This window comes from Harpia harpyja, chromosome 9, assembly GCF_026419915.1.
Source record: "Harpia harpyja isolate bHarHar1 chromosome 9, bHarHar1 primary haplotype, whole genome shotgun sequence".
Taxonomy (NCBI): Eukaryota; Metazoa; Chordata; class Aves; order Accipitriformes; family Accipitridae; genus Harpia; species Harpia harpyja.
Window position 1 is genome coordinate 26,863,332 of NC_068948.1, and position 23,988 is coordinate 26,887,319.

The 23,988-nt window shown below is 57.1% G+C and overlaps 1 protein-coding gene across 1 annotated transcript; it reads right to left on the reverse strand.

Moving 5' to 3' along the window:
- Positions 1 to 6,966: 6,966 nt before the first annotated feature.
- On the reverse strand, positions 6,967 to 22,390 carry IQGAP3 (IQ motif containing GTPase activating protein 3). Its single transcript, XM_052797790.1, has 38 exons — positions 22,354 to 22,390; positions 21,681 to 21,768; positions 21,109 to 21,265; positions 20,737 to 20,814; positions 20,429 to 20,505; positions 20,180 to 20,247; positions 19,796 to 19,909; positions 19,238 to 19,416; positions 18,828 to 18,915; positions 18,375 to 18,538; positions 18,075 to 18,162; positions 17,760 to 17,923; positions 17,439 to 17,599; positions 17,101 to 17,225; positions 16,752 to 16,915; positions 16,488 to 16,578; positions 16,207 to 16,374; positions 15,946 to 16,088; positions 15,701 to 15,871; positions 15,302 to 15,385; positions 15,008 to 15,079; positions 14,373 to 14,442; positions 13,783 to 13,991; positions 13,387 to 13,539; positions 13,108 to 13,271; positions 12,744 to 12,968; positions 12,518 to 12,658; positions 11,918 to 12,002; positions 11,411 to 11,643; positions 11,188 to 11,320; positions 10,757 to 10,859; positions 10,454 to 10,598; positions 10,205 to 10,292; positions 9,740 to 9,952; positions 9,442 to 9,608; positions 9,181 to 9,282; positions 8,774 to 8,882; positions 6,967 to 8,464 (listed from the first exon to the last, which is right to left on the reverse strand). The coding sequence occupies exons 1-38, from the start codon at positions 22,376 to 22,378 to the stop codon at positions 8,351 to 8,353; spliced, it is 4,923 nt and encodes a 1,640-aa protein (XP_052653750.1). The 5' UTR covers positions 22,379 to 22,390; the 3' UTR covers positions 6,967 to 8,350.
- Between the last annotated feature and the right edge of the window lie 1,598 nt (positions 22,391 to 23,988).

Genomic DNA, 23,988 nt, shown 5'->3' on the forward strand with positions numbered 1-23,988 from the left:
AGAGCTGTGTTCCTTGGTCTAATTATTTCAAGGCTCTGTTGAGTTACTTAATTGCTTGCTCGTCTGGCACCCGTGTCTGAAAGCTCCCAGAGCATCTGGGACGGGACTTGGGTCTGAGTTACCCTGGTACAACTGTGTTTCCAGTGAATAAACTTGCTCCAGGTGTGCGACGGTGTGAGCCCAGAGCAAAACCTGCTTTTAAAAAAATAAATTCTCTGAAATTAAGAACTTGCTGCTTCTCTTGGTTGGAGGAGCAAGACCTCCTTGCTCAGAGGAGCAGCAGCTTGGAGATGCTTTGCTGCATCCCACGATGAGTTGCACAGGGCTAACATTAGCCACAGCCACGAATAAACTCATCTTTAGGCCAGGCTGTGAATTTACCCATGCTAATGTCAAACTGAAATAGTCCATTAAACTCAGCCCATTGCCTCAGGTCCCCACAGCCCTTGGAGGATCCAATTGGGACTGTTTTCCTCCCATCCCATCCCAACCCCAGCTGCTCCACCAGCCCCATGGTAGGAGCTGTAGTGGTTGGTTTTACCAGCTCTGCTCCCCTATTCTTGTTATCACCCACCCTCGTCCTCTTTCCCAGGCTAATTCATCCACTGTTTTGTTTTCTTATCAAATTGCTCTCAGTCTCTGATGGTCCTTTAATCAATTCTCAGCTCTATCTGTACCAAGGACCACTGGGAGACCTTTCTTTGCAGCCACCACTGTATCTAATCACTCGGGGACTTTACCTAATTGGTGTAAAACCTGATTTCTTTCTCTAATCGCTCTGAGGCCCTGATTCACTTATCTAATCGCTCCAAAGCCCAGGCCTTGCACACCTCTCCCTGGAGCTCCAGCATATCCTCCTCCATAGGTTCCCCCCCGCCCCCCACAGGTGGCTTGGCTGTCTTGATTCCCTAATCCCTCGGCTGCTTGATCTCTTTAACTAATCCAGCCAAGATTTGGCACCCTTGCTTGGCTGCTCCTCTAACTCAGCGTTGGGAGGAGTAAACCCACCGCCGAGTGATTTTCTCCATCTTCTCCCCCCGCAGCAAAGCACAAACTTGCCACAGTTGGGTTTTTGCCTCCTCCTCCCCTCCGACGGTCCCCTGGGAAAGGCGACGCACATCCCCAGCACCCGGATCCCTCGGGGTGCGATGACCACCCCAGTGATGAAGGCACAGGCGTGTCTTGCAGCCCCCCCAAGGGTCACCCCCCACCAGAGGAATCTCCCCTCTCTGCCGGGACAGGGTGCGCCGGCTCAACCAGTTCCCAGTCTGCTGCACCCACTGGGCTGGGCACGGGGAGGGGACAGTGATGGGACAGAGGTGAACGGCAGCCCAGAGTTTGCCTCCCCTTGCAACGCCGCTCCGCTTCCGTGATGTTCGGCTGCATCGGCCCTCGTACCAAAAGGGACCCGATGTCGCCTTCACGGGCTGCAGCACAGCTCGCCCGAGCCCTTTCTTCCATCCTGGTGAGTCACGTCCGCTGATTCAAGCAAAAGAAGTTGACGGCGGGGGGTGGGGGGGTGGGGAACATTCACGAGCGCCAGCCTGGAAGGATCCCAAGGCTGAGGACAAGGTGGCAGGAGTAGAGGGGAAGATTTTTTTTTTTCCTGTGGAGTTTCACAGAAGAATGAGTCCTCTCCCGGGCTGGCTTGCAGCGTGCTGCTCGCCAAGCCCCAGAGCACACAGCCCAGCAGGTCGGGCGAAGGGGCCAGCAGTGCCCAAATCCTGCCTCCCTGCTCCAGCAAATACTCGTGCTCTCGCCTCAGAGGCGGGGCAGACCCCAGACCTTCCCTGACCTCATGCCTGTTGCTCCAGTCCCCTCCGGACGGTGGTTTCAACCCCGGAGCTCATTCTTTCCTCTGGAGCATCTGTGCTGAGCAAAAGCTTCCCCTTCCCATGGCTGGCGAGGCCGCGGTCCCCAGCCCACGCTGGCTCAGCGGCACAAGGTCACTTCTGCCTCACCCTCGGTGGGAGCCGCATGGGGTGACTCACGACCAGCTCCTGTTTCTGCTCAGCCCCACGCAGTGAAGTTTTTTGGGGCGGAAAGCGCTGCACCCCCCCCCCCCCGCCATCCTGGGAGTTGGATGCGGCTTCAAGTCCCAGCTCCAAACTCTTATTGCTTCAGTTTGCCTTGCTCCCGAGACTTGGGCTGAAGCTGCACCCAGAGATGCTGTGATGGAAACCGTACACCAAGGAGGGGATGGGGCTACGCAGGGCTGGAAGCAAAGGAAAAGGGAATGGGGGTCTCATGTGGTAGCTACAGCAAGGATGCAAGAGAGCTGGGGCCTGATCCTTGCTCTCTCCATTTGGAAGAGGCAGTAAATCTCCGCACTTTGGGATTTTTCAGACCCTCATCAGAGCAAAGTGGTGTTTCCTCCCATCCCACCTCAGACCCTGGGGTTTTCATTCCCCCCACCACTCCCCCGAGATGGCTCCAGGTGCCACCAAAGCCCCCCCTGCTCCTAGGGTGGGAGGACGCAGCAGGAGGCAGGCAGATACCCAGCCCCTTCCCAGGTCTCTGCCCTCCGCACGGGGCCGGGAGCATGTTCCCAGAACCAAGCAGTGGGAATTTGGTGTGTTTATTTGCAATCCAGTGCTGACCCCAGGACTGGGAGGAGAATGAGTCAGCTTCCAGTTCAGGGCAGGATTCCTCATCAGTCCTCTCCTTTCAGTTAAAACAAGCGCCATTTGGAGATGCAGCAATTAAATTAAATTTAATTAAATTGGCACTTCTAAGCAGCGACAGGCTGCAACCTTTCCACGCCAACACTTCTTGTGCAAAGTGGGATGGAAAGCAAGAGAGCCCCCAAACCATTGGCTTGCAGGGATAACTACCAAAGCACTGGGGTCTGCTGGCTCCGGAAGGACTATGGCCACATTCCTGAGGAGCTCAGTTCTGCTGCTGCAGCCCCCAAAGAGTTAACACACATCTCTGGTGCTGCTTTGGCTGCACAGAGAGGTTCCTGGCCCCCAGGGGCAAAGTCTTCACCCACCCCCTGATTGCTCTGCCCTGGGGATGCCGTGGGGCACACACAGCTCCTGCTCTGATAGATGTCAGCTCTCACACAGCTCCAGGGGCTGCAGGAGGGAGCGAGGGACTCTGGGAGCATCGCCATCCTCCCCAAGCCCGCTCTTGGCCCCTCTCCCCTCCTCGGTCATGCTCTTCTGCCCTGGTCACCCCAGCCCCAACCTGACCCTTGGGAGCCCAGCTCCATCCCTCGCCGCCTCCACCCTATGCTGCCCAGCCTGCAAAGCAGGAGATGAAGCTCTAGGAGATAGGAAGCAATTTAACTCTGCCTGCATTAGGCCACGGTTCGGTGCACCAGTATAAGAGGAATGACTCCTGTCCTGGATGGATATGTGTGCACCCACCCACAGCATTACCTGACGCCCTTGCAACCCCTCCTGTGAGCTCTGCACGGTGCTGCACAGCAGCAGCCACCCCTCCATGATACTGCTGGGTTGCTCTCTTTCTTCTGGACAAGAAGGAAGGCAATGAGCCCAGATACTCCCTGGGCAGCCCAGGGCTGGCTGCTTTCCCCCTGTGAGCGAGGATGACCCATCAGACCTTTAAGCCACATTTCTCTGCTCAGCTCAGGTCCAGGTCCCTCTCAGAGGATGCCATGGGCTAGGGGTACAAAGCAAGCACCCATCCCAGGCTCACCCAGGAGGGAAGCAGCTAAACTGGGCACAAACATCACCCCATAAATCCCCCTGCCCCAAAGCCCCCCCATCCCCACCTGGGACTGCTACCGGGCTGGCAGCTTTGCCCTGTCGAGCGAGCCCTGGCTCCTCGCCACAGAGCGCTGGTACCAGCGATGCTACAGCCTGGCATGTCTTCCCGGGTTGCCAAAGCAACCGCAGAAACACAACAAACAGCAACAACACACAGCAGACAGTCGGCAAACATTCCCTCTTATTTTCTCCCCAGTTCGGTTTGTGCTTTTTCCCCTCTCCCACGAGGAAGCTGCTACCATCGGAAGGGAACAACAATATTATCCTTAAGCGCCCGAAGCCTGCACCATCCCAGCAGGAGCTGCTTTGCAAAGCCCCCAGCACTGCCGGGAAGACGGCTGCTTCTGGGGAGGAGCCCGGCAAACCTGTGCTGAACCCCAAATCTGACACGGGCAGGCTCGAGCCGCTCACCTACCTTGGTGCTGCAGGCGAGGTCTTTGCGTGCCAAGTAATCGAGGCTGTGCTGAAGCCAGGTTGGCCAAGTAAGGTGAATCCCTCCTCCTGGGCAGCCGCTGTGCTTTCCTGGGCTGTTGGGATGTCCTGACCTTGGGGCTAGGATGCACCCAGTGTGGCCCAGCCCTGCCGACTTTACATCAGCTTCTATCTGACTGTGTGTTTTGCAGGGGAGAGTCCAGGACTCAGCACCCTTTAGCACAGGGCAGGGAGCACATGAGCATCCTCAAGGCTGAAGCAGGAGCAGGCAGAGGATGTGAACACGACCGGGTGCACCCACGGAGGGGCCCCGGGTGCATGGACACCCTGGGGCTCGCTGAGGCAGCACCGCAGCCTGAGCCGCGTTAGCAAGGGGGATTAGCGGGTGCAGCGTGGGGCGCGGGCTTTCAAAACGGGATTAGCATCGCTGCAGCACGTGATGCTGAAGGAGAGCAGCCCTCCGGGAGCGCTGCCTTCGAGCCAGCCTGCCCAGCACCAAGCAGCCCCAGCACCCGCTCCACCGGGCCAGGCAGCCCCTGAGTTGGCAGGATCAGGACCATCAGTGGCAGCTTTCTGAGCCCAATTTAATAACTTTTCATCCTTTTTGCATTTGTGGATTCCTGCGAGCATATTGGAATAGATAGGGGATGCTCCCAGGACAGTGAGCTCCCAGTCATGAACCTTCCTGCGCTCCTCCATCCTATCTCACCTCTCCCTCCCAAAATCTGGGAAATCGCAGCCCCTTTCCCACCCCAGAGCAGGGCAGAAGCCCCAGGGGTGGGGTCCGGTGGCACCTATCCCCACTGATTACACTTGGCAACTGCCTGCAATCTCCTTAACTCCTGCAAATGCCAAGTGCCATGGACTGCAGGGGTTATATCCGATGCCCTGAGAGACAGCCCGATTAGACGTGAAATACTTAACGCATAGCCTGCGCCATTTTTCTCTCCATCTCGCACAAACTTATATACACATGCATATACTTCTATGCATACTTCTGTTAACTCTCTCTCATGCCCTTTTTTCCTCCTTTTTTTTTTTTTAAAGCCCACCCATCTGGCAGCTCATTTATGCTCCTGGAGGCAATTATGGCAATAAGTAACAAGGGAGAGGGAAGAGGGCTGGAGGAAGCGAGGCCGGTAATGCTGAGGGGCTGCATGGCAGCTGGGGACATGGTGCCTTCGCCAGCACCCTCCGGTGCAGCATGGCACAGCCCCAACTGTATGGAGCTGGGGATGCCAGATCGCAGCCGGGTGCGAGGGTGCAGACCTGGGAGGTCAGCGAGAGGACTCGCTGCAAGCACAATGCATGTAGCCATGCAGGGAGGGCACATGGCCCCACATGCTGGATGGTGCATGGGTGCAAGGTGCTGGATGGTATAAGGGTGCAAGGCACTGCATGGGACCTGCTGGAGCTGTACTAGGTGAAATATGAGCCTCAGGGGGAGCCCAAATCTCTCCCTTTCTCCCAATCCCCAAATAACACCTTTCAGGATGGTTTTAGCAACAGGTTGGGGCAGGACCTGACTTTCCTCCCTGTCCCCTTTCAGTGTTGGCTGTCCCAGCCTAGGCAAGCACCATGCAGGCCCCAGCAAGCCCAGTGCCCCGGGGAAAGCCCACAGGGCAGAGGAGAGGCCAAGGGCCATGCGTATGAGGACAAGTCCCCTTCACCCACGTGCCTCGGTCTCACTAACGATGTCCCAGATTTGGACTGCACACCCTGGGATCGGTGTGACTGATCCATCCCTCCGGCTGGTGCTACACCACAGCTGTTTGCAGCACGGTCACATCCAGGACCGCGTGGCAGGAGAGGCTGCTGGTACCTGCGATGCTACAGGGTGCTTGGAGCACCCACAGCGTGCAGCATTGCACAGCACCCATGGCTGGTGCCTGGGCTCCCACTGGCCACGGCCATGACGCTTTCCCCCAGCTTGCAATGACATCTAGTGGAGCTGCCTTGGGAAATCTCCCAGCCCAAGCCAGCTGACAGGCCGCCTTTGGTATTTCCAGGGCTGAATTTTCCCCTCCAACCTCCTCTTCAAAATGTGGGGGCAAGAGGCAAGAGCCAGCACCCAATTTCTGAGTTGCGGCTGGCCACCGCACAGCTTTCCAGGAGGCAAAAATCACCTTTTCCACAGCAACACCGAGTCCCCTCCAGCGTGGGCTGAGACAAGCACATGCCTTGCATCAAACGAAGAGCTGGGGATTATTATCATTATGCAGAGCCTTGTAGATCAGGCTCCCCCTCCATCCCCAAAACATCACAAAGAAATGGTTTCAGGGTGTCAAATGCTGTTCCTGCAAAGCCAATGGCTGCTGTAGGAGGTAGCTGGTGGCAAACAAACCACACCAAGCCACAGCCAGGGATGCCCAGCGGCTTCTTCCTCTGAAGGTGAGAAAGAAAAAAAAAAAAAAGTAGTAATGGGTAACATGCAGCAGCAACTCCCAGGGATCATGTCCCTGCTGATGGTGCAGCACCCAACAGGTTAACTGCAGCCCAGTCCTATTTTAAAACTGGAAGAGTGCTGCAGTTTGATCCCAATTCATCCCTTCAGAGATATAATCAGTGTTTATGAGATGTAATCATAATATTTATTTAAGAATTAAGTGTGTCTGAAAGTGGCCTAAATTCCCTGTGCAAGAGCTGAGTTGATGCCTCAGTGTCTGACTCAGTGCTGCTTCAAGGGAGCCAGTTCCTGGCTAACGTGGCAATGATGGCCCCTGCTTCGGGGACAGGGTGCTGTAGGAAATGGCACAAGCCTGAAAGCACCCAGCAAGTGAGAGGAGAGATAGGCAAGGACCACAGAACTGGTTTAAGGAAAAACAATCATCCAGAGCAATTCTGTATTTTCTTACACATATTTATTTAGAATAAATGAGCAAAGGCAGCACAGCTGGGATGCAGCACATACACAGTGGAGGGGTAAATGCTTGCAGCTTTTATATGACAGAAGGGAAAGAAAAAAAATACATAAAAACCTCACAAACAAACATCACTTTCCAAAGACAAGACAGACACACACCCTAGATGCCAAACTAGCAGGGTACCATTGAGCTGCCTCAAGGTGCTAAGGCAGTTACCGAAGCAGCAATGGAGACTCCCATTCAGATCCCCCCAAAAAAGGTCCTTTGCAGAGCAGGTTTGAGACCTGCTGCTCCTGTGCCTGAAGGAGACAGGGCTGGGAGGAGGCTTGGGACCACTACCAGCTCCTTTCCTATCAGGTGGAATGGGCTGGAGCTTACATGAAGGAGAAAGTGCTTTAAAAGCAGCCATGGACAAACTCGGTCATTATGCCACATTTTAAAACTAATTAAACATCAGAGCAAAATCAACATGGGACAGAGCAGCCACCAGCCTGGCTGAGGCAATGGCTTGGGGTTGCTCCACACCACCTGCCAGGCATCAGTGTGGTCCAGAGGAGAGGGGAGGGCCCTGCTCCTGTCCCCCAAGGCATCCCCAGGACAGCAGTGACTCTACGCCACCTCTTCTATTTCTGCCCCCAGCCTGGCTGGAAAACAGGCAGTGAAATTTATTTTTAAAAAACAAAATTCTCCTATTGCACCTTGACTTACTAGAGAGCAGCCCATGGGTGTCTTCACAAGTAGTTATTGCCTCTATATTCTCCCTCTCTCCCTACCCCCATATAAAGTCTTATTCTGACATTTCCCCATCTTTAGTGGGAGGAAGAAAAAAAAAACCATATTAAAATACCTTTATTTCATCACTAAAAACATGTGTAGTGTCCAGAAATCCATAGCGTCCTTGAGCAGCCAGCTGTTAGCAACACAGGAACTAAACAGCCAAAATACCCACAAACACTAGATTTTAAAAGCTACGCGCGCAGCAAAAGCTGCAGCAGCTGCATCCTTCCTGCTGTGAGGGCTGGGTACCAGCTCACGCCAGCACAAGCTGCAGGAGCAGAGGGCTCCCAGCTGGCCTCCAGGCAACACTGATTTCAGGTTGCCTAGGGCTGGGGCTGAGCTCTGAGCCCTATGCTCTCCCCAGCCAGACACCGTTGGCTACAGATGCTCAGGCACACTGCATCCAGGTAGGAAAGCTTCATTGCAAGCAGCAGCTTTCCCCGCCACAGAGACATGCTGCCCCAGGACCACCAACCCCAAAGTTTCTCTTTGGCAGGTTTGCATCACCCCCCCCGCAGCCTTCCCCACCCCACCCCCTTCCCGTTACTTCTTGAAGAACTTCTTGTTGAGGAGGAAAATGAGCAGGTTGACATTGACCTTGGCTTTATCAAACATCTTCATGACAGCTACACCCTCGTATTGCAGCTGCAGCAGGTCCTACAGGAGAGGTGACTGTCACCACTGCCAGCCCCATGTGTCCAGCCAGAGAAGGGGACTGTCCCACCCTTGGCACCCACCTGCAACATCCCCCAGGGGAGAGGGGAGCCAGGACAGAGCTGGGTTTGCATCAGGACATGCAGCAGGGAAATGCACGGCGAGGCTGTCCCCAGCTTGGGGCAGGGCTCCCCATGGGCTCTGAGTCCCCCCCCCAAAACCAGCCAGGTGTGGGGACACCATCTACCCCCTGCACCCCCAGGCTGCCCTGGCTTCACTAGGGCACTGGTAGCCCCAGGATGAGTTCCCCACCTGGTAGTGCAGCTGGAACCGCTCCATGTCAATCCCCATGAATTTGGCTTTCACCTGGAACCTGCCCGATTCCTCACAGGGGATGATGTCAAAAATCACATTCCTGAACCTGAGGGGAAAGAGTTGCTCACTACCAAAAGGGGCTTCACAGCTTTAAATGCGACCAAGGAGCAGGTCACCCACTCACCGCAACCCCCTCGGTACACACAAGGCCAGACCCACAGCCCAAAACCCGCCCCCTCCAAATCCCAACTCTCCCATGTTCTCCTGGTAATACCTGAAACAACTCACCCCATCCTTGGGGGGATGATGGTGGGCCCACATGCACCCTCCTCCCAGGCTATTTTCCTCTACCTGCCCAAGCTTTGTGCTGCAATAGCTCATCCCACAGACCAAGGGCTACGTACTGGCTGAGCGGCAAGTCCTCAATCTCCAGCAGCACGCCCTTCTCGAACAGCCGGGCCGCCGTGTAGCGCAGTGACTGCAGCTTCTTGTTCTTCCCACTGATTCTTGAAAAGAAGGGACCACACGCTCAGAGCTTGTCTCCAGCCACATGCGACCCCTTGGACCTCCAACATCTCCAGGACTCAAAACATCCAAATAGCAATTAAAGAAAAAAAAAAAGTTGTTTTTTTTTTAAATTATTGTTTTTTTGTAAGGAAACATACTTGTTGCTGGCTGCCAGGTTGTCAAGGCAGGTCTTGATGTACTGGTTGTAATAATCAATTTGCTCCTCATAAAACAAGGTCTTGGCATTGAGGCCCTGTAGGGTCTGTCTCAGCTTCAGGAGCTCCCCTTTGCGGTGCTGCCGGTAACGCCTCTGGTTGCGGATATCCTGGTGAAAACAAAGCCGTACGAGAAAGCCGATATAACTTGTTCTGAGCTTTATTGAAGCACCACAGCGGGATCTCAGGTGGGTTTAGAGAGGTGACCTCCCAACTCAGTCTCCCCCAACCCCCAGCACACCTTGGCCAGCTCGTTGATGAGCTCCTGGTACTGATGGGCAGAGTCCACAAGCCCCAAGTTCTCCAAGCGCTGCAGGTTGCAGATGATCTTGCGCTTCTTCTCTTCCATGGACAGCTGGCTGTTGGCAGCCAGGGAGTGGTTGCGTTTCAGCTTAGCAGGGGTCTGGGCATCCCACAGCGCTCGCCTGTGCATGAGATGGTCATGGGAGGCTTCCTGGGGAGGAGAAGGTGGTGAGCCTGGCATGTGGTTGGAATGGAACATGAGGAGATGGAGCAATCAACCCCCCCTCAGACACACACTTTGATATGTCTCTCTCCGGGCCCAAAGCACATGCTTTCTCTGAAAAACAGAGCCCAGCCACTGCTAGAGCCAAGCCTTTGAGAAGAACTTTTTGCTGAGGGCTTGTTTGCCATTTCCCCAAGAAGTTTTTTAGCTCATCCCCAGCAGCAGCCTCGCACATCCCACCTCATGCTCCGAGGCCAGAGTCCACAGGATCTCCGGGAGGGAATCTCCTGCCTGGGACTGGATCACATCCACCAGCATCTGCTTGGTGCTAGAGACCAGAGGGAGAGGTCAGGTGTCTGCTCTGGACTATCACCCTCCTCCCCCAGAGCAGCACATTATTTAGTTGCCTCCCAAGGGTTTCTTGCCCAGCCTCCTTGAGCATCCCAACCCCCAGAAAGCTCCCCTGAAGTCTGCAGAGCCCATCCTCACCTCAGCAGCAAGCTCCTCATGTCACTCTCCTCGCTGCTGGCCACTGGCACCAGCTTACCAGTGAGGGTGAGGGAGATCTCCATTTTGCTGAGCTGGGAGAGCACCTGCTCGGCACTGCTGTCCACTGGGCTGGGAACACTCTCCCCTGTGAGGGCACAGAGAGCCCACGTAGCCATGGTGGGCTCAGGAGGGCTGAATTCCCCATGCCCAAAGCAATCCAGCTAGAGCTTCATGCAAGAAAAGCATCCCCATCTCCATCCTCCTCTTGCCAGGGTGGGTGGTAGGCCCCAGAGCTCTACCTACCGACAAGGGACTGGACCGTAGGAAGCTCATCAAGATCTTCCAGAAGCTCATGCAGGGGGTCTCCATGGTGCGGCGCAATGGTGTCCTGGTGCTCCAGCAGGAGCTGGATGGTGCAAGGGAGGAGAGTCAGTAGCAAAGGGGCATGCAAAGAAACGGGGAGAGAAAGGCGGTCAGGAACGATGCAATGCCCTCTGCACATGAGAGAGGACTGCAAAGTTATGAATTTCAGGGAAGGACAAGCAGCAGAGAACCAGCAGAAAATCTGGATTATTTGTTTGCTTAAAAAGTGAAAAAAAAAAAAAAAAAAAAAGCCAGGAGGAGCTGTGCTGGTGATGGGATACAGGATTGTGATGAAATGCAGCAGAAAGCCCAAGAGGTGGGAGCAGAAGAAACGGAGCCTGCCTGTCTGCAGATGAGTTTTATGCCCTTACCTTGTGCGTGTTGATGAGCTCCCCCACTGTGATGTAGATGACTGGTTTGGCCACTGCCACCATATCTGAGTACTCATCCACATTAAACCTCTCTTCTGGCTCTGGGACGCAGCAAGCAGCAGATATGAACCTTCTGCAGAGAAGGACCTCTTCAGTCAGCCCCCAAAAAACCTGCCACTGGCTTGGAGCCCCCTCCCACTCCCAATGCCATCCTGGTGCCAACCTGAACTTGTTGTGGGTGTCCTCCAGGTACTGGTTCACCCTGCAGAGATGAGCATTCTCCCCATCAAAGGCCTTGTGGGCAGCCGCATGCTGCAGCACTTTGGCGATGGAGCCCAGGCTGCGACGGTGGTCGGGATGCAGGGTCATCCCGGCTGAGATGTCCACGATATCAAAGCCATCAGGGGCCACCACTGCCGGGTTCATGAAGCGGTAGTAGAGCAGGTTCCCCACGATCTAGGGCACAAGACAAGCTGGGTGTTGGGGAGCACATGGGCTGGTACCCAAGGAGGCGGTAGCTCAGCAGGGAAGGCTGTTTTGTCCCTGCCCTGCTCGGTGGGACCCTCCCAAAGGCTCAAGGAAATGTTGACTTAGTGACTCAAGGAAAATGTTGACTTCAAGGTATTTTTAACTCAAGAGGACTTGACCTTCTGTAGAGGGATACTGGTCCTTCACATGCACACACAGTTAAACCCCATCAAGCCATGCAGACCCCCAAGCCCGGGGGTACCTTGTCAATCTCCTCCACCGAGGCCTTGGGGAATTTCTCAGCCAAGGATGTCCTCAGGATTTTGGCCACGTAGCGCATTCCATAGCTGAGGAGAGTGCAGAGAGAGGTCTGTGAGCATGCAGGGCAGCACCAGGCTTGGCCACCCTGCCCCATCCCTAGTACCCATCACTGAAGAAGTGGCAAGCCCCCAGCCTTGGGGCAATGGATGTGCGCATAGGAGGGGCTGGCAGCTGCAGCATCCTTCAGCTCCCTCTCCTACCCTGCTGCCTGCCCAGACATCCCTGGAGAAAGCCTTCATCCTCCAAGATTACCACAAAGCTCAGCTTCTTACTTGCAGACACCTCAACACCAGTAGTAAAGTGCTCAGAAATGGAGTAGCAAGAAGAGCCAGCCCACTAGGGTGTTGCTGGAGGAGCAGAAGCAGCAGCACCCACTGGTATTTGGATTTCCCCTTGTTGACAGTGCAGTAACTCAGTCCTGCAGCAGCTAAGGAGCTGAGAAGCCCCCCATCACCCAATCTCCCTTTCTAAGGCCTTGCTGAAGCTACCTTCAAGCCAACAGCACTGCAGGGACATGCATACAAACCATCGAGATACATACGGGATCTTGTCTACAGAAGAGGTGATAGCAGAGATGAACTTGTCTGTCATCGCAAGGAGGTTGCAGATAGAAATATCCAGCCGCCTTTGGACCTCGGGGTGGCTGAGAGCCTGCTCAGGGCTGACCTCATATGGGAGCTTGCTGTGAACAGAAGACGATGTCCCCATCACCCTCCCAACGCCCATCACCCTGTGGTCGGGCTAAGCCTCCTTGCCCAGGGCCTGACCTTTTCTGCCCACTCTGCGACTCAGTCTGGTTGATCCATGCCTTGTAGATGTCCACGGGGTTGGTGCGGATGCTGAGGGTCTTGTCCTGTAGAACTTCCTGTACTGGGCCACCCAGGATCTGCCGCAGGGCATTCTGCCCACGCGTGTTGCGGTAGAAGCCGACCACCATCCGGATCACTGTGGCGTTCCCCGTCAGGATGTCATGGATGTGGTCCACCTTGGACCTGGGGAGAGAGACAGGACAGATGGGACGAAGGGGATGGACCAATGTGTTTGTTCTCCAACGCAGGAGGCAACAGCCAGAGGAGATAACTGCCCCTGGTTCAGCATTTTCCCAAACCTGTCCCAAACAAGGCCACCCACCTGATCTCCTCCTGCAGTGCTGCTTTGAAGAGCTGGAGCAGCAGGTAAGCCTCCCGTGGGTTGGATGCATAGTTGTAAAGTGTAAAGATCACCGACTCCACAAATTTGGTGGACTTGTTCTGTGGCATCTGGAAGATCAGCCTGGCCAAGTACACAGGCTGGGTCTGCAGGGAAGAGGAACACCAAGCTAACTCCAAGTGTCATGGGGTGACGGGGGGCCAGGGTCCCTGCACTGCTCCCCCAGCTGCAGTGGACACAGCAGGCCCCCACCAGCCCCACCTGCAGCAGGTAGAAGAGATGCTGGTATGCCTCCAGCTTCTGCCGCTTCTCCTTGCTGAGCGACTTGAGCCCCTTCTGCTTGTCTATGGACATCATCTCCGAAAGCTGCTCCTTGTTCTTCTTGGTCAGCTTCTTGCAGTGGGAGACCACCTCCTGGAGCCGTGCGGGCAAGGAGAGAGAAGTGTTGGTGACTGCCAGCAAGCTCTGGGGAAAGGGAGCCAGAGGCACCTCAATGCTCCCCAACCCCTTCAACCGCTTTAAAAGCGAAGCGGAGAGAAATACAAGCTGTGATGCCAAGGAGGGGAGGACCAGCTCCGTGCTGGCTGCACATCACAAGCACTGCAGCAAAGCCACATAAGGTGGCCAAGGTCCTTCCCCCACTGCCACACTCCCCACCTGCAGCGTGATCCTGTTCTTGACCAGCAGCCCGATCTTGATGTCCATGAGGTCCAGGTCACTCTCCAACTGCCGGCTGGCACGGATCCTCTTCACCACCTCCTCCTGCAGCCGCAGCACCTCCGACTCCTCCCAGAAGTCTTGCTGGCTCTGCTCCAGCAAGTGGATGAAGCGCCGGACGATGCTCAGCGGTGGGCTCTTGGCATGGACTGCAGCAAGGCATGGCGCTGCCATGAACACTCATGGGGAAGACTGAGCAGCCGCCCCCAGACCCTCAGACCCCCAGCATCTCACCAAGACACCCTATCCTCCTCCCAAAAAAAGCACCTTCTTGCAACACCAGGACCCAGGACAAGATGGTGCCATACTCTGCAACACCTGCCCGGGAAGCCTTTGGGAGCAGAGGGGCAGCAAAAGCAGCCCCAGGGCTGCTCTAGCTGATACCAAGGGGCCACCAAGCCTCTGCCACATGGACACTGGTGGCCAGCCTGCCACTGCCTCCCCACCATGCAGGGCCAACGAGGGAGGAGGTAGAGTCCCCTTCCCAATTAATTATAACCACTTCAGAACAGAGACGAGCAGGCACTTACCCAGCATTCTATAATCCCCACGGGCCTTGTTAGCTCGCACAAAAGCCTGGATTTTAATTACAGCTTTAATCTGCCAAGACAGACAAGGGGGTGGGGGATGTTTCCCACAGCATGCCTGAAACATGCAGGGAGTGGAGGAGAGCTGGACAGGCACCCAGCTGCCTGCTCCCACCGCTGGGAATCTGCCAATGACCAGGATGAGGCAGATCTCCACAACCCAGCGAGGGATTTCAGGATTTCACTCTCCTTAGCAGTCACTTCCCTTTTGCTTGCTGTATTTCACATGCTGCAGCAACTCCAGAGGCTCAGCTTCACTTCCCACAGCTGACACACCCCTTTCTCCCAAATTTCCTTCCCCTCTAATGGGCATCTTGAAGTCCTTGTTGGTTTTTGATGGAACTGGAGTTTTTTCTGTCCTCACACTTTACAGAGCCTGATAGCTTGGCTTCCAGACCCACCAGGCACCTTTTCCTTCCCATCTGTCCCCCTGCAAGGATGCACCAGTTTCTCCCTCCAGCTGCGCCACGAGCAGTCAGGGGCAGAGATCCAACTGCATGCTCAGAATCATCCCCCTCCATCCCCACAGATAGTGACATGCTCCCAGGAGCTGCCTTACTCCTCATCCCATCACTCACATTCTGCCTGAAGTAGCGCAGCCTCTCCTGGTACTTTCTCCGAGCCTGCCACATTCTCACGCCTGCCTGGATCTAGGAGAGATGTTCAAGCAATTGGATAGTGGAAGGACTCGCTTGGGCAAAGCAAATGGGAAAGGGGGAAAACCATGGGGAGTTTTGCAAGACATTCTCCCCCAGCCCAAGCTCCCCCCATCCCCTCACATGCTGCCCAGCTGTGTCCTGGTCCAGCTGCCTTATTTCCCCCCCAGCTGCCTCCGTACTGGGAGCAAAGGGTGAAGGAAAAGTCTTCCAAACCTTTATTGCAGCATCTGCGTTGTCTTGCAGGTAGCGCAGTCTCTCCAGGTAAGCTCTGCGCTGCTTGTACCCTCTCCAACAAGCCTGGGCATGAGAAAAGACAACCAGCTACTGAGATCTGTGCAAGGTCACTGCAATGTCCAGTTGGTTTTTCAAAGAGCACACAAGAAAAGAGGGTAACACAGCATGGGAAAAGAGAGGAAACCAGCACCCAAAGCAACTGCTGTGAGAAAACAAGCCCTGTACCATCCTCTGCAGTACCTTGGGTGAGTCCTGGCTATTAAACATACAGAGCAGCAAGCATCAGTCCTCCCTGGACTTGCTGGAAAATGCTGCAAGCAGCCACCCATGGTTTGCATACCCCCTACACAGAGATGAGATGGATTCTGGCTACGTCACCTGGATCCTGATGGCAGCCGGCCACTGCTCCTGCAGGATGTGCCGCTGTGCCGCAAACTCCCGGCGGACAAGGAAGCCCCGCAGCCGAGCCTGCAGCTGCACCACGAAGGCAACATTGGACGCCCACAGGCACTCCCGGTCATGTGCAATGGTCACTTGGGTGACAACCAACTGTGAGGACATGATGCACCAGTGTCAGCCCCAGCGATGCCACCAGCACCCACCAAGCCCCATCCTCCCTGTACCTGGATCTCCTCCCGGCTCAGGTGCGTGGTGTTGAGGCCACCGTCATGTGGGTGCTGCCAGCTGCCCTCAAAGGTCTGCAGGTTCAGGTAGTACTCAGCACCGTCTGTCAGCCTGTGTTGGATCCAGCATGGCTTCACGCTCCCTGCAGCCCAAGACAGAGAGGTGCTGCTGGGGGGTGCTGCTCCCCCCTCAAATGGTTTGGGCAGGGGTGCACTCCAGGCTCCTGTGGGGGGAAGTCTTTGCAGCCCTCAAGCTTTTACCTGCTTGTCTCTTGGTGGCCATCAGAGCCGCGAGCTGCTCCTGGTACGCCACAGCGCAGGCACTCACCACACCACACAGTGCCACATCAGGGTTGCGCAGCACCCGCAGGGTCTGCGCTGCCTTCCCCTCCTTGATGGCCTGGTTGATGGCAGCGGTGCCCAGAGCCACTGCGGGAGCAGAAGGGGCTCACATGAGCCCCTTCTCGCCCCCCACTGCCTCCGCAGCAGCCCCCTGGCTGGCAGGGCCAGCACCCAGCACCCACTCTGGGGAGAGCACTCACTCCTCCTGGCTGCCACCGTGTCCTGGTTGGCCTTGCAGACCCCTTCCTGGATCTCTTCCCACCAAAGCACAGCTCCGTCGTCCTCTGTGGCCTGCCAGGCAGGGGGAGACAGGGCAGAGATGGGGTCTAGTGAGCTGAGAAGCCCCCTGAGAGCTTCAGCCACACTGGTCTTGCGCTGCATCACCCCTCAAGCACCTTCTGCTTTGCAAGCTGCTGCACTGCCAGGCGGGATGCCACGCTGCCAAGGGGGACATGCCACCCTACCTGGGCTTTCAGCCTTCGTGCCCGGGCCAGGACATCATGGTAGTGCTGAGCAGTTGGGAGGGCGATGTCAGGCAGGGCGGCTGCCAGCAGCAGCAAAGCCGCCAGCGTCTTCTCAGGGTCCGCCTGCACCAGTGCCTCATTGATCAGCCGGACAGCGAGAACTCCTGCATGGGAGGGAAGGGACACACGGTTCAGCTCCCCCAGTGCTCTGGGCACCCAGCGGAGCCACAGCCCAGGGTAGCATGAGGTTCTCTAGTGTCTCATTAGGGCTCAGCTCCCAGTGCAACCTCCCTCCCAGGAAGTTTGCAGAATCCCCTGCTTGACCAAACCCCACGTGGGCAGGACTCACGGTCGTTTTCATCTCGCACTGATGAATTGGTGTCATTCACGCTGTCCTGAATGTCATTCCAGCTCAGGAACTCTGCTCCTGCTTCCCTAGATTGGCCTTTCAGCTGCAGTAAGTCCTCAAAATACCTGCAGGAGAGACACAGGGCAACAGCTCAGTGCATTTTAAGCAGTAACAGCACCTGCCAGAACCAGCTGCCTTGCTTTTCAAAGGGGAAAAGGTAAGGCACAGGGCAGGGAGGCTGGTGAAACAAGCCCACGCAAAGCCCAGGCCCCCTGACCATCCCCTCCCAAGAGATTGCTCCACACCACCAACCCCAAACGCAGAGACTGTCTCCTTACCGCTGCGCATTTGCATCCTCGACACCCGAGAGGCCCAGGGCAGAGCTGACCAGGCTGCTCCAGAGCCCGTCGGGGTCCCCAGCATCCAAGGCTCGGTTAACCAGTGCCACGGCCGAAAGCATCTCCACAGCCACGAACAGCTCCTCCTGCACCAGCTCACCCTGCACAGGGCAGGCAGAGACACTGACTCCCTATACCCCCATCCTCCAGCCCCAGAAACACCCACAGGCACAGGGGAGGCTCCCCTCCATCATAGCAGAGGCACAGATTCCCCCCCCACTGCCGACTGGACCCAGAGCCCATCCCCAGGAGATCTCTCACCCTTGGGTGCTGGTGCTGCAGCAGGGCCAGCTGGCACTGGTACAGGGGGGCAGCGAGCGGGTACACATGAGGCAGCCGTGCTGCAGGGTCCATCAGCACTTCCAACGTTTTGGCTGGCATCCCTCGATGGATGGCCGCGTTGATCCGGCTGACAGCCCGCAGCACTGAGGGAAAGACCAGGGTGAACTGGCACGGGTGGGTTGCAGGAGGCGACCATGCCCCATCTCCCCTGGGGCACTTGGCCAGGCTGCCGGCAGGGGATGCACCAGGCAAGCAAAACCTGCTGCAAGCAACATGTTGACCCCAGCCACTCACTGGCTTGCTCCTCCTCGCCCTTCTTGTTCACCATGAGGATTCCTGCCTCCAACTCCTCCTGCTCCAGCAGGTCCATGTAGCCCAGCTCCTGCAGCGGGCAGAAAGAGGGGCTTCTGGTGTCACACCAGAACCTGCTTGTGCTGACAGAGCAGCCACGCTCAGACCCCTTGCGAAAGCTGCTGATCCACAGAGCAAACCCCTGCCCAGGGGGGAAGCCCCCTCCTCCTGGGGACCATTGCAGTCCTGGGGTGCCACCCCAGCATGGGTACCCCGTGCCTGCTGCCTCCTGCCAGCCTTTACCAGCGCCTTCTGCTGCCGGTCCACGCTGAGCCGCTCCAAGTAGTGGTCAAGGTTGTCCCGCTGGAGGCAGCGCAGGGTCAGGATGGGGTCCTGCAGTGCACGGTACAGCCCCGACGCGTCCTGTCTCTCCAGGGCATCGTCCACCTCCTCCAGAGCTCCATGCACTAGGAGAGAGGCCAGTTCACACCCAGAGAAGGTGAGCAGGTAAATCATCCCACAACTCCAGGGAGCAAAGGGAGCTACAGTTGAAGCCTGCATACCAATAATTTTAATTTGTCCTTGGAAATGCACACCCAGCCCTGCTCCCTGCCCAGTCTGAAGCTGGCCTGAGCAGACAACTCCTTTCTGCTATGCCCACCACTCCAGGCAGGGTCTCCCCTGCTGCCTGGGGTACCATGGTCACACCGATAAGCTCTGGAGACCCCTCAGGAGGGAAGCCACAGCTTTGCTCACCATTCACTTTGTTGATGTTCCCTTGGATTTCAGCCTGGGTCAGACACCGGTCATAGATGTCTTCACCCTCGGGGATGACCTGCAGGTACTGGAGAGGGACCCCCCACCCTGAGCTTTCTGCCCAAGAGCACCCCAACAGCACACAGCGGGGGTCCCCTGCAGATGCCTGGGCTCCTTTCCCAATCCCAAGCCCTGGGTCAACCAGCCCCCAAAGTAGAATCATTTCTCCACCACTTTCCCTCCATCTTCTGATCAGCACAAGGGCTCCCAGGCTGTGTTTTACCCGCCAAGCTTGGGGACATTCTCCAACCAAGAGGGACCCCTCCAACTGGAAGCACCCACCACCACATCAGCGAAGGGGCTGGCTGCTCCTCTCCCAGCCTTCCCAGGACCCCCCATGCCCTCCTCACCCTGTTCCTGGCATTGCTGCCCTTCTCCAGCTTTGCCCGGTGGAGCACCTCCTGGTAGGCACCAGCCAGCACCTCACGCAGGTCGAGAAGCATCGCGCTGGGGTTGCGGAGGGCCATCATCGTCTGTGCCACCAGCCCTCGATCCACTGCTTCGTTGATTGCCAGCACCGCAGCATGGACTAGAAGTGAAGCGGGAAAGATGTAGGTGAGATAGAGCACGGAGGGCTGCGACGGACCATCCCCTATATCCCTGCATGCAGTGGGACAAGCTGTGCCATGCACGATGGTGGGAACCCCAGCTTCTCAAAGAGGAAGCTGCAGTCTCCAGTGCCCGGAAAGTCTCCATATCTCTACAGCAAGCCCAGCTAACGCAAAACCCCTGGTGCTGCTGGCTGGGAAGGGGCTGTGCCAACCCTTGCAGCCATGCATGGGTCTGAAGGAGAGCATCTCTCAGAGCATCTCTCAGTTTGCTGGCCCTAGATTTGATGTTCAGGGGCTGAGCCAAGATCCTGCTACAAGCTGATGCACAGCACCTCTCCCCACACGGGCACCCATCACCTGCTGCTTCATCCACCGAGAGCTCATTGGCCAAAATGCCCCCGATCTTGCTGAAGGCAGGCAGCTGCAGGCCGTACTTCTCCAGCTCCCGCTTCATGTTGTTGATCTCCTCCTCTAGAGCAGAGCACAGAGGCATCACTGCTCAGCGCCAGCACCGTGGTCCAGCACTGGAGCATGGGCAGCCAGCAGAGCCTCCCGCTCCCCTGCCAAACCAGAGGGGTGCAGAAAACACCCGCACTGGGGTAAGGATCACTGAGGCAGCTTTGGAAAAGCTCACCCAAGGTCTTCATTCCCCACATCCCTCCAACTGCAGGGATCTGAGAGCATTGTTGGCAAACCTCCCTTGCCAGCCCCCAGCCCAGGTTCCCCCACACAGCGCCATACCTGTGAAGTCCAATTTCCCATACAAGTCCTGGATCTGAGGAGCCAGCCCTAGCTTGAAGAGGTACAAGCTGAAAGACAAGGCAGACACATACCATGACCGTGCTGTCACTTGCTTCTCCCTCCTGACGCTTCTGCAACACCTGAGGCTGTCACCCCAGCCCTGGGGGTGGCGCCACCGAAGGGCTCATGAGCATGAACATGAACCATGACAACAGTTTTGACCCCTGGGGCCAGGCCAGGGACACCCACCTGAGCGCATGGATGCAGTAGACCACCCGGGGCATGTTCTTCTTGTCATAGATGTCGGTGGTCTCCGGGTGGAAGATCTGCCGACAAGATAAGAGAGCTCAGGTGGAAATGGCATCAAGATGGTCCACGGGGAGGATGGTGTCCAAGGGGGGGGGGGGGGGGGGGGGATGGGACAGAGACGAAGCCCCCCCCCTGCAACACCAGCAGTCCCCCAGTGAGCCGAGCTGGTGGCGTGCAGCCCCAGTGCTGCTACAAGGGCAAAGGCCAGTGCATCCCTTGGCCCGGGGAGAGCGGAGGGAGGATGTTACCAAGGGAAGCCCCACGTGGCTCATGGCATCACGCCAGTAGTTGATGTTATCCGTGTGCCGAAAGTGAAGCCCGGCTGCCTGGAAGAGAGAAAGCTGGGGTCAGGCTGAACCCCACCTTCTCCAATCCCTGGGGTCCCGCTCTCCCCCAAACCCACCCAGCCAGGGCATGAAGTTAAAAAGAGAGGCAAATCCTGTGGCACCCCCAGGGCAGCGCAGCTCAGATCCCATTTGCAGCCGTACTCTATTAAATTGTCCCTTAACAACTGCAATCAGTATGACCCTCCTTCACTTTGCATTCACCAGCGATGGAAAGGTTCCTACAAGTTTTGGGCTACACCTTCAGGAATGCAACCCCCGGTGCCGCAGTCTTACCTTGTACTGTGTCTGCTCACAGTCATAGATCTTCTTCAGAGGGACAACAGTGGGGGCAAAGCAGTGGCCCAGCTTGGCAAGGACGACCCCATTGCGCAGGCTCTCCTCCAGCTCCATGAGAGGGGGCAGCTCCTCAGTCAGGCAGGCCTCCATCCAGCTGGCAGGGTAGAGACAGGGCACGTCGCAGACCCCCAGTACTCTCACCCAGACCCCTTCCAGACAGGAAAAGGGGCACCTAAAGGAGACACACACACACACCCACCCCCTCCCCATCCCCATAAATCCCTCCCTGGCAGGGAGAGGTCAGCCCCCACCCCTTTGCTGCAGGGTTTAGCAGACAGGTGTTTCTCAGTTTGGGTGCAACAGCATGGCTGAGTGCCCCCCCGCCCCCAACCAACCAATCAACCCCAAAACCACTTTTGAAGGGCCAGAAAGCACCAGGAACAAGCAGGATTTTGCAGCCTCCCCCCACTCAGATCCCCTAGGTCTTATCCCCTTCCCCCCCCCTTGCACTCCTTTTCCCCCCCAAAATTTGAGCTCGAGGCAGAGGGGCTCCCCAAGTCCAGCCCCACCGCTTGGCTTCCTCCAAGTGACACAGATACTGGTAGGCGACGTTCTGTCTCCTCTGCTCATCCATCTCATCTGCGGTGAGGCGCTCATCTGGGCAGCAACAGGGACACCCCGTCAAACCCCGCTATTTGGGGGGAGGGGACACTTTTTTAAGCACCCATCACCACCCAAATTAAGGCAGGTTTTTGGCACAGCAGCCTGCCTGTGCCTCCCACGGCCCTCGCGTGGGTGGCACCGCACAGAGACGTGGCGGTGATGGTGACACCGGCCAGGCCCTTCTGGCAATTGGAGGAAAGTTTCCAATTTCCCTTTTTCCCCCAAAGTAACGGCCATAGCCGGCACCCAGAGCCCACACCTGGGGGGTCACAGCTGCAGGTCTGGGGTCCTTTCATGCCGCTGGGGCTGGAGGCACCCACGACTGCTGGGTGGCACCCAGCAGCACCCCACCAGACGTATTCCTCAAAACATGTCCCGTCCAGCTGGTCCCCAGGTGCCTGGGGCCCCACCACTGTCCCCCATCCCCCTGCACCCCCAGACCTGCCTGTCCCCCCCACACCCCCCTACCCCCACAGCCCCCCGCACCCCCTCACCGCCCTGCACACCACAGCCCTTCCTGCCCCTGCACCCCCCCATTGCTGGCGGCTGCCCCCCCCCCCCCAAGGCCCGGTCACTCACGCCGCACCAACCCCACTCCCTCCATGGCTATGGCTGCGGCCGTGGCGGTTCCACCCGCGATTTGAATCTCCCGCCGCTCACGTGAGGCCGCGCAAGGGCCGCCGGGAGATGTAGTCCGGTAACGGCACCGGGGGCTGGGGGCGGGTGGGGCCGGGACGAGCGAGCACACGGAGATCAGCGCGATCCGGGGTGCGGGGGGAGCCCACGGGTGCAGGGGTCATCCTGGGGTGCAGGCACACCCAGAGATCAACCCACCCACGGGGGACGCAGCCCGGAGTGGCAGAGGGGACCTGCACACACCAGGGGCATCCGGCTGCCAGCGCACCCGGGCCCCACCGGCGTCTGCGCACCCGGGCTGGGCCAGGCGGGGGCTGTTGGGGGAACCCCGGGATGTACCGGCCGGCCCCGGGGTGCCCTTCACCCTCGCTGCGCCGTGCCCATACATCAATCTGCTCCCAAACCACGAACGTGCCCCCCCCATTAAACAAGTCCATGGTGCCTGCCACAAGCTCGCCGGGACAGTGAGGGGCCGGTTGTGCCACCCATCACATGGTTCGCTCTGGCTGAACCAAGTTACCATGGCACTGTACACCGTGCCGGTGACGGAGATGAAACTGGAGCCAGCCGGGCCTTTGCAGGAATGTGCCCTCCCTGGAGGAGAGCTGGCTTTGTCCCAGTTTGTGTGTGCCACCCACGACCCTGATGTTTTCTTGGTGCTCAGAAGCTGTTCCAGCACCAGGCCCCAGGCACCGGCATCCATCACCCCAGGGAGGCTGCAACCTGCTCCGGGTGGCTTTCCAGGCAGCCGAGGCCCAGCGGGACTCGGAGGCCCTTGGGGCACCCTCCTTCCCAGTCCGGAGAGCCGTGGTGAGCAGTGGTTTGCAGCAGCGACGCGGCTGCAAGCAGTGGTGATGCCCTGTCCCTCCCCTCCACGATCTCAGCACCCTTTGCACCTAAAGAGCAAACAGTAAGTGTGTGCAACCGGTTATTCTGCCTCTCAAAAAGACACCCTAGGAATGCCCACCCTGTGCTGCGGTGTGTGTGTCCCCCTCCTCCCTCAGTGACCACCCCCTTCCTCTCTGGCAGCCACAAAGGTTTGCAGGAGGCAGGCACCAAGTGCAGAAACTGCGCTGGGGTCCTCCATGAAAAGGCCTTTTTCCTCCCTGAAACTTTAGCTGCAAACAGGCTACAAGGCCTTTCTAATTTTTTTTATTTAATTATATAAAATAACGCTGCTCGTTTCAAGAAATCCCAGGACCTTGCCGGCTCAGGCTGCCTGCTGTGTCTTTCTCTCTCTTGCAGGCAGGTCACTCACCCTGCCCATGGCTTCGGAGGAGGCTGCTAACCCAGGAGCCCAGCCCGCGGCCCCCGCAGCCCCGCCATCCGGAAGAAGAGCCAGAAGAAAGTGAAGGAGAAGCCCGAGGCCAGGGAAGATGCTCAGGAGGGAGGGGACAAGGTGTAATGAACTGGTTAACTTTGTTCATGAAATCGCATGTGGGGGTAGAGACATTCTTCGCTTATCTAAAACCACAGTATCCGGTTAAGTAAACAATTGCATACTGATGATTAACGGATGTAAAAAGACGTTTTACAGAGCATGAGTGAGACTTAGGTCACCTAAAGGACAGCTGAGGA

Bases quoted from the DNA above. Each gene is read 5' to 3' on its own strand.
- IQGAP3 (XM_052797790.1), bottom strand. From the start codon at position 22,378: ATGGAGGGAGTGGGGTTGGTGCGGC. The intron at 12,969-13,107 runs GTGGGTGGCCTT...CTCTCTCCCCAG, and splicing joins GCACTGCAGGAGGAGATCAG to GTCCAAGGTGGACCACATCC. The intron at 10,293-10,453 runs GTGAGGATGGGC...TCTGGTCTCTAG, and splicing joins ATGAGGAGCTTGCTGCTGAG to CACCAAGCAGATGCTGGTGG.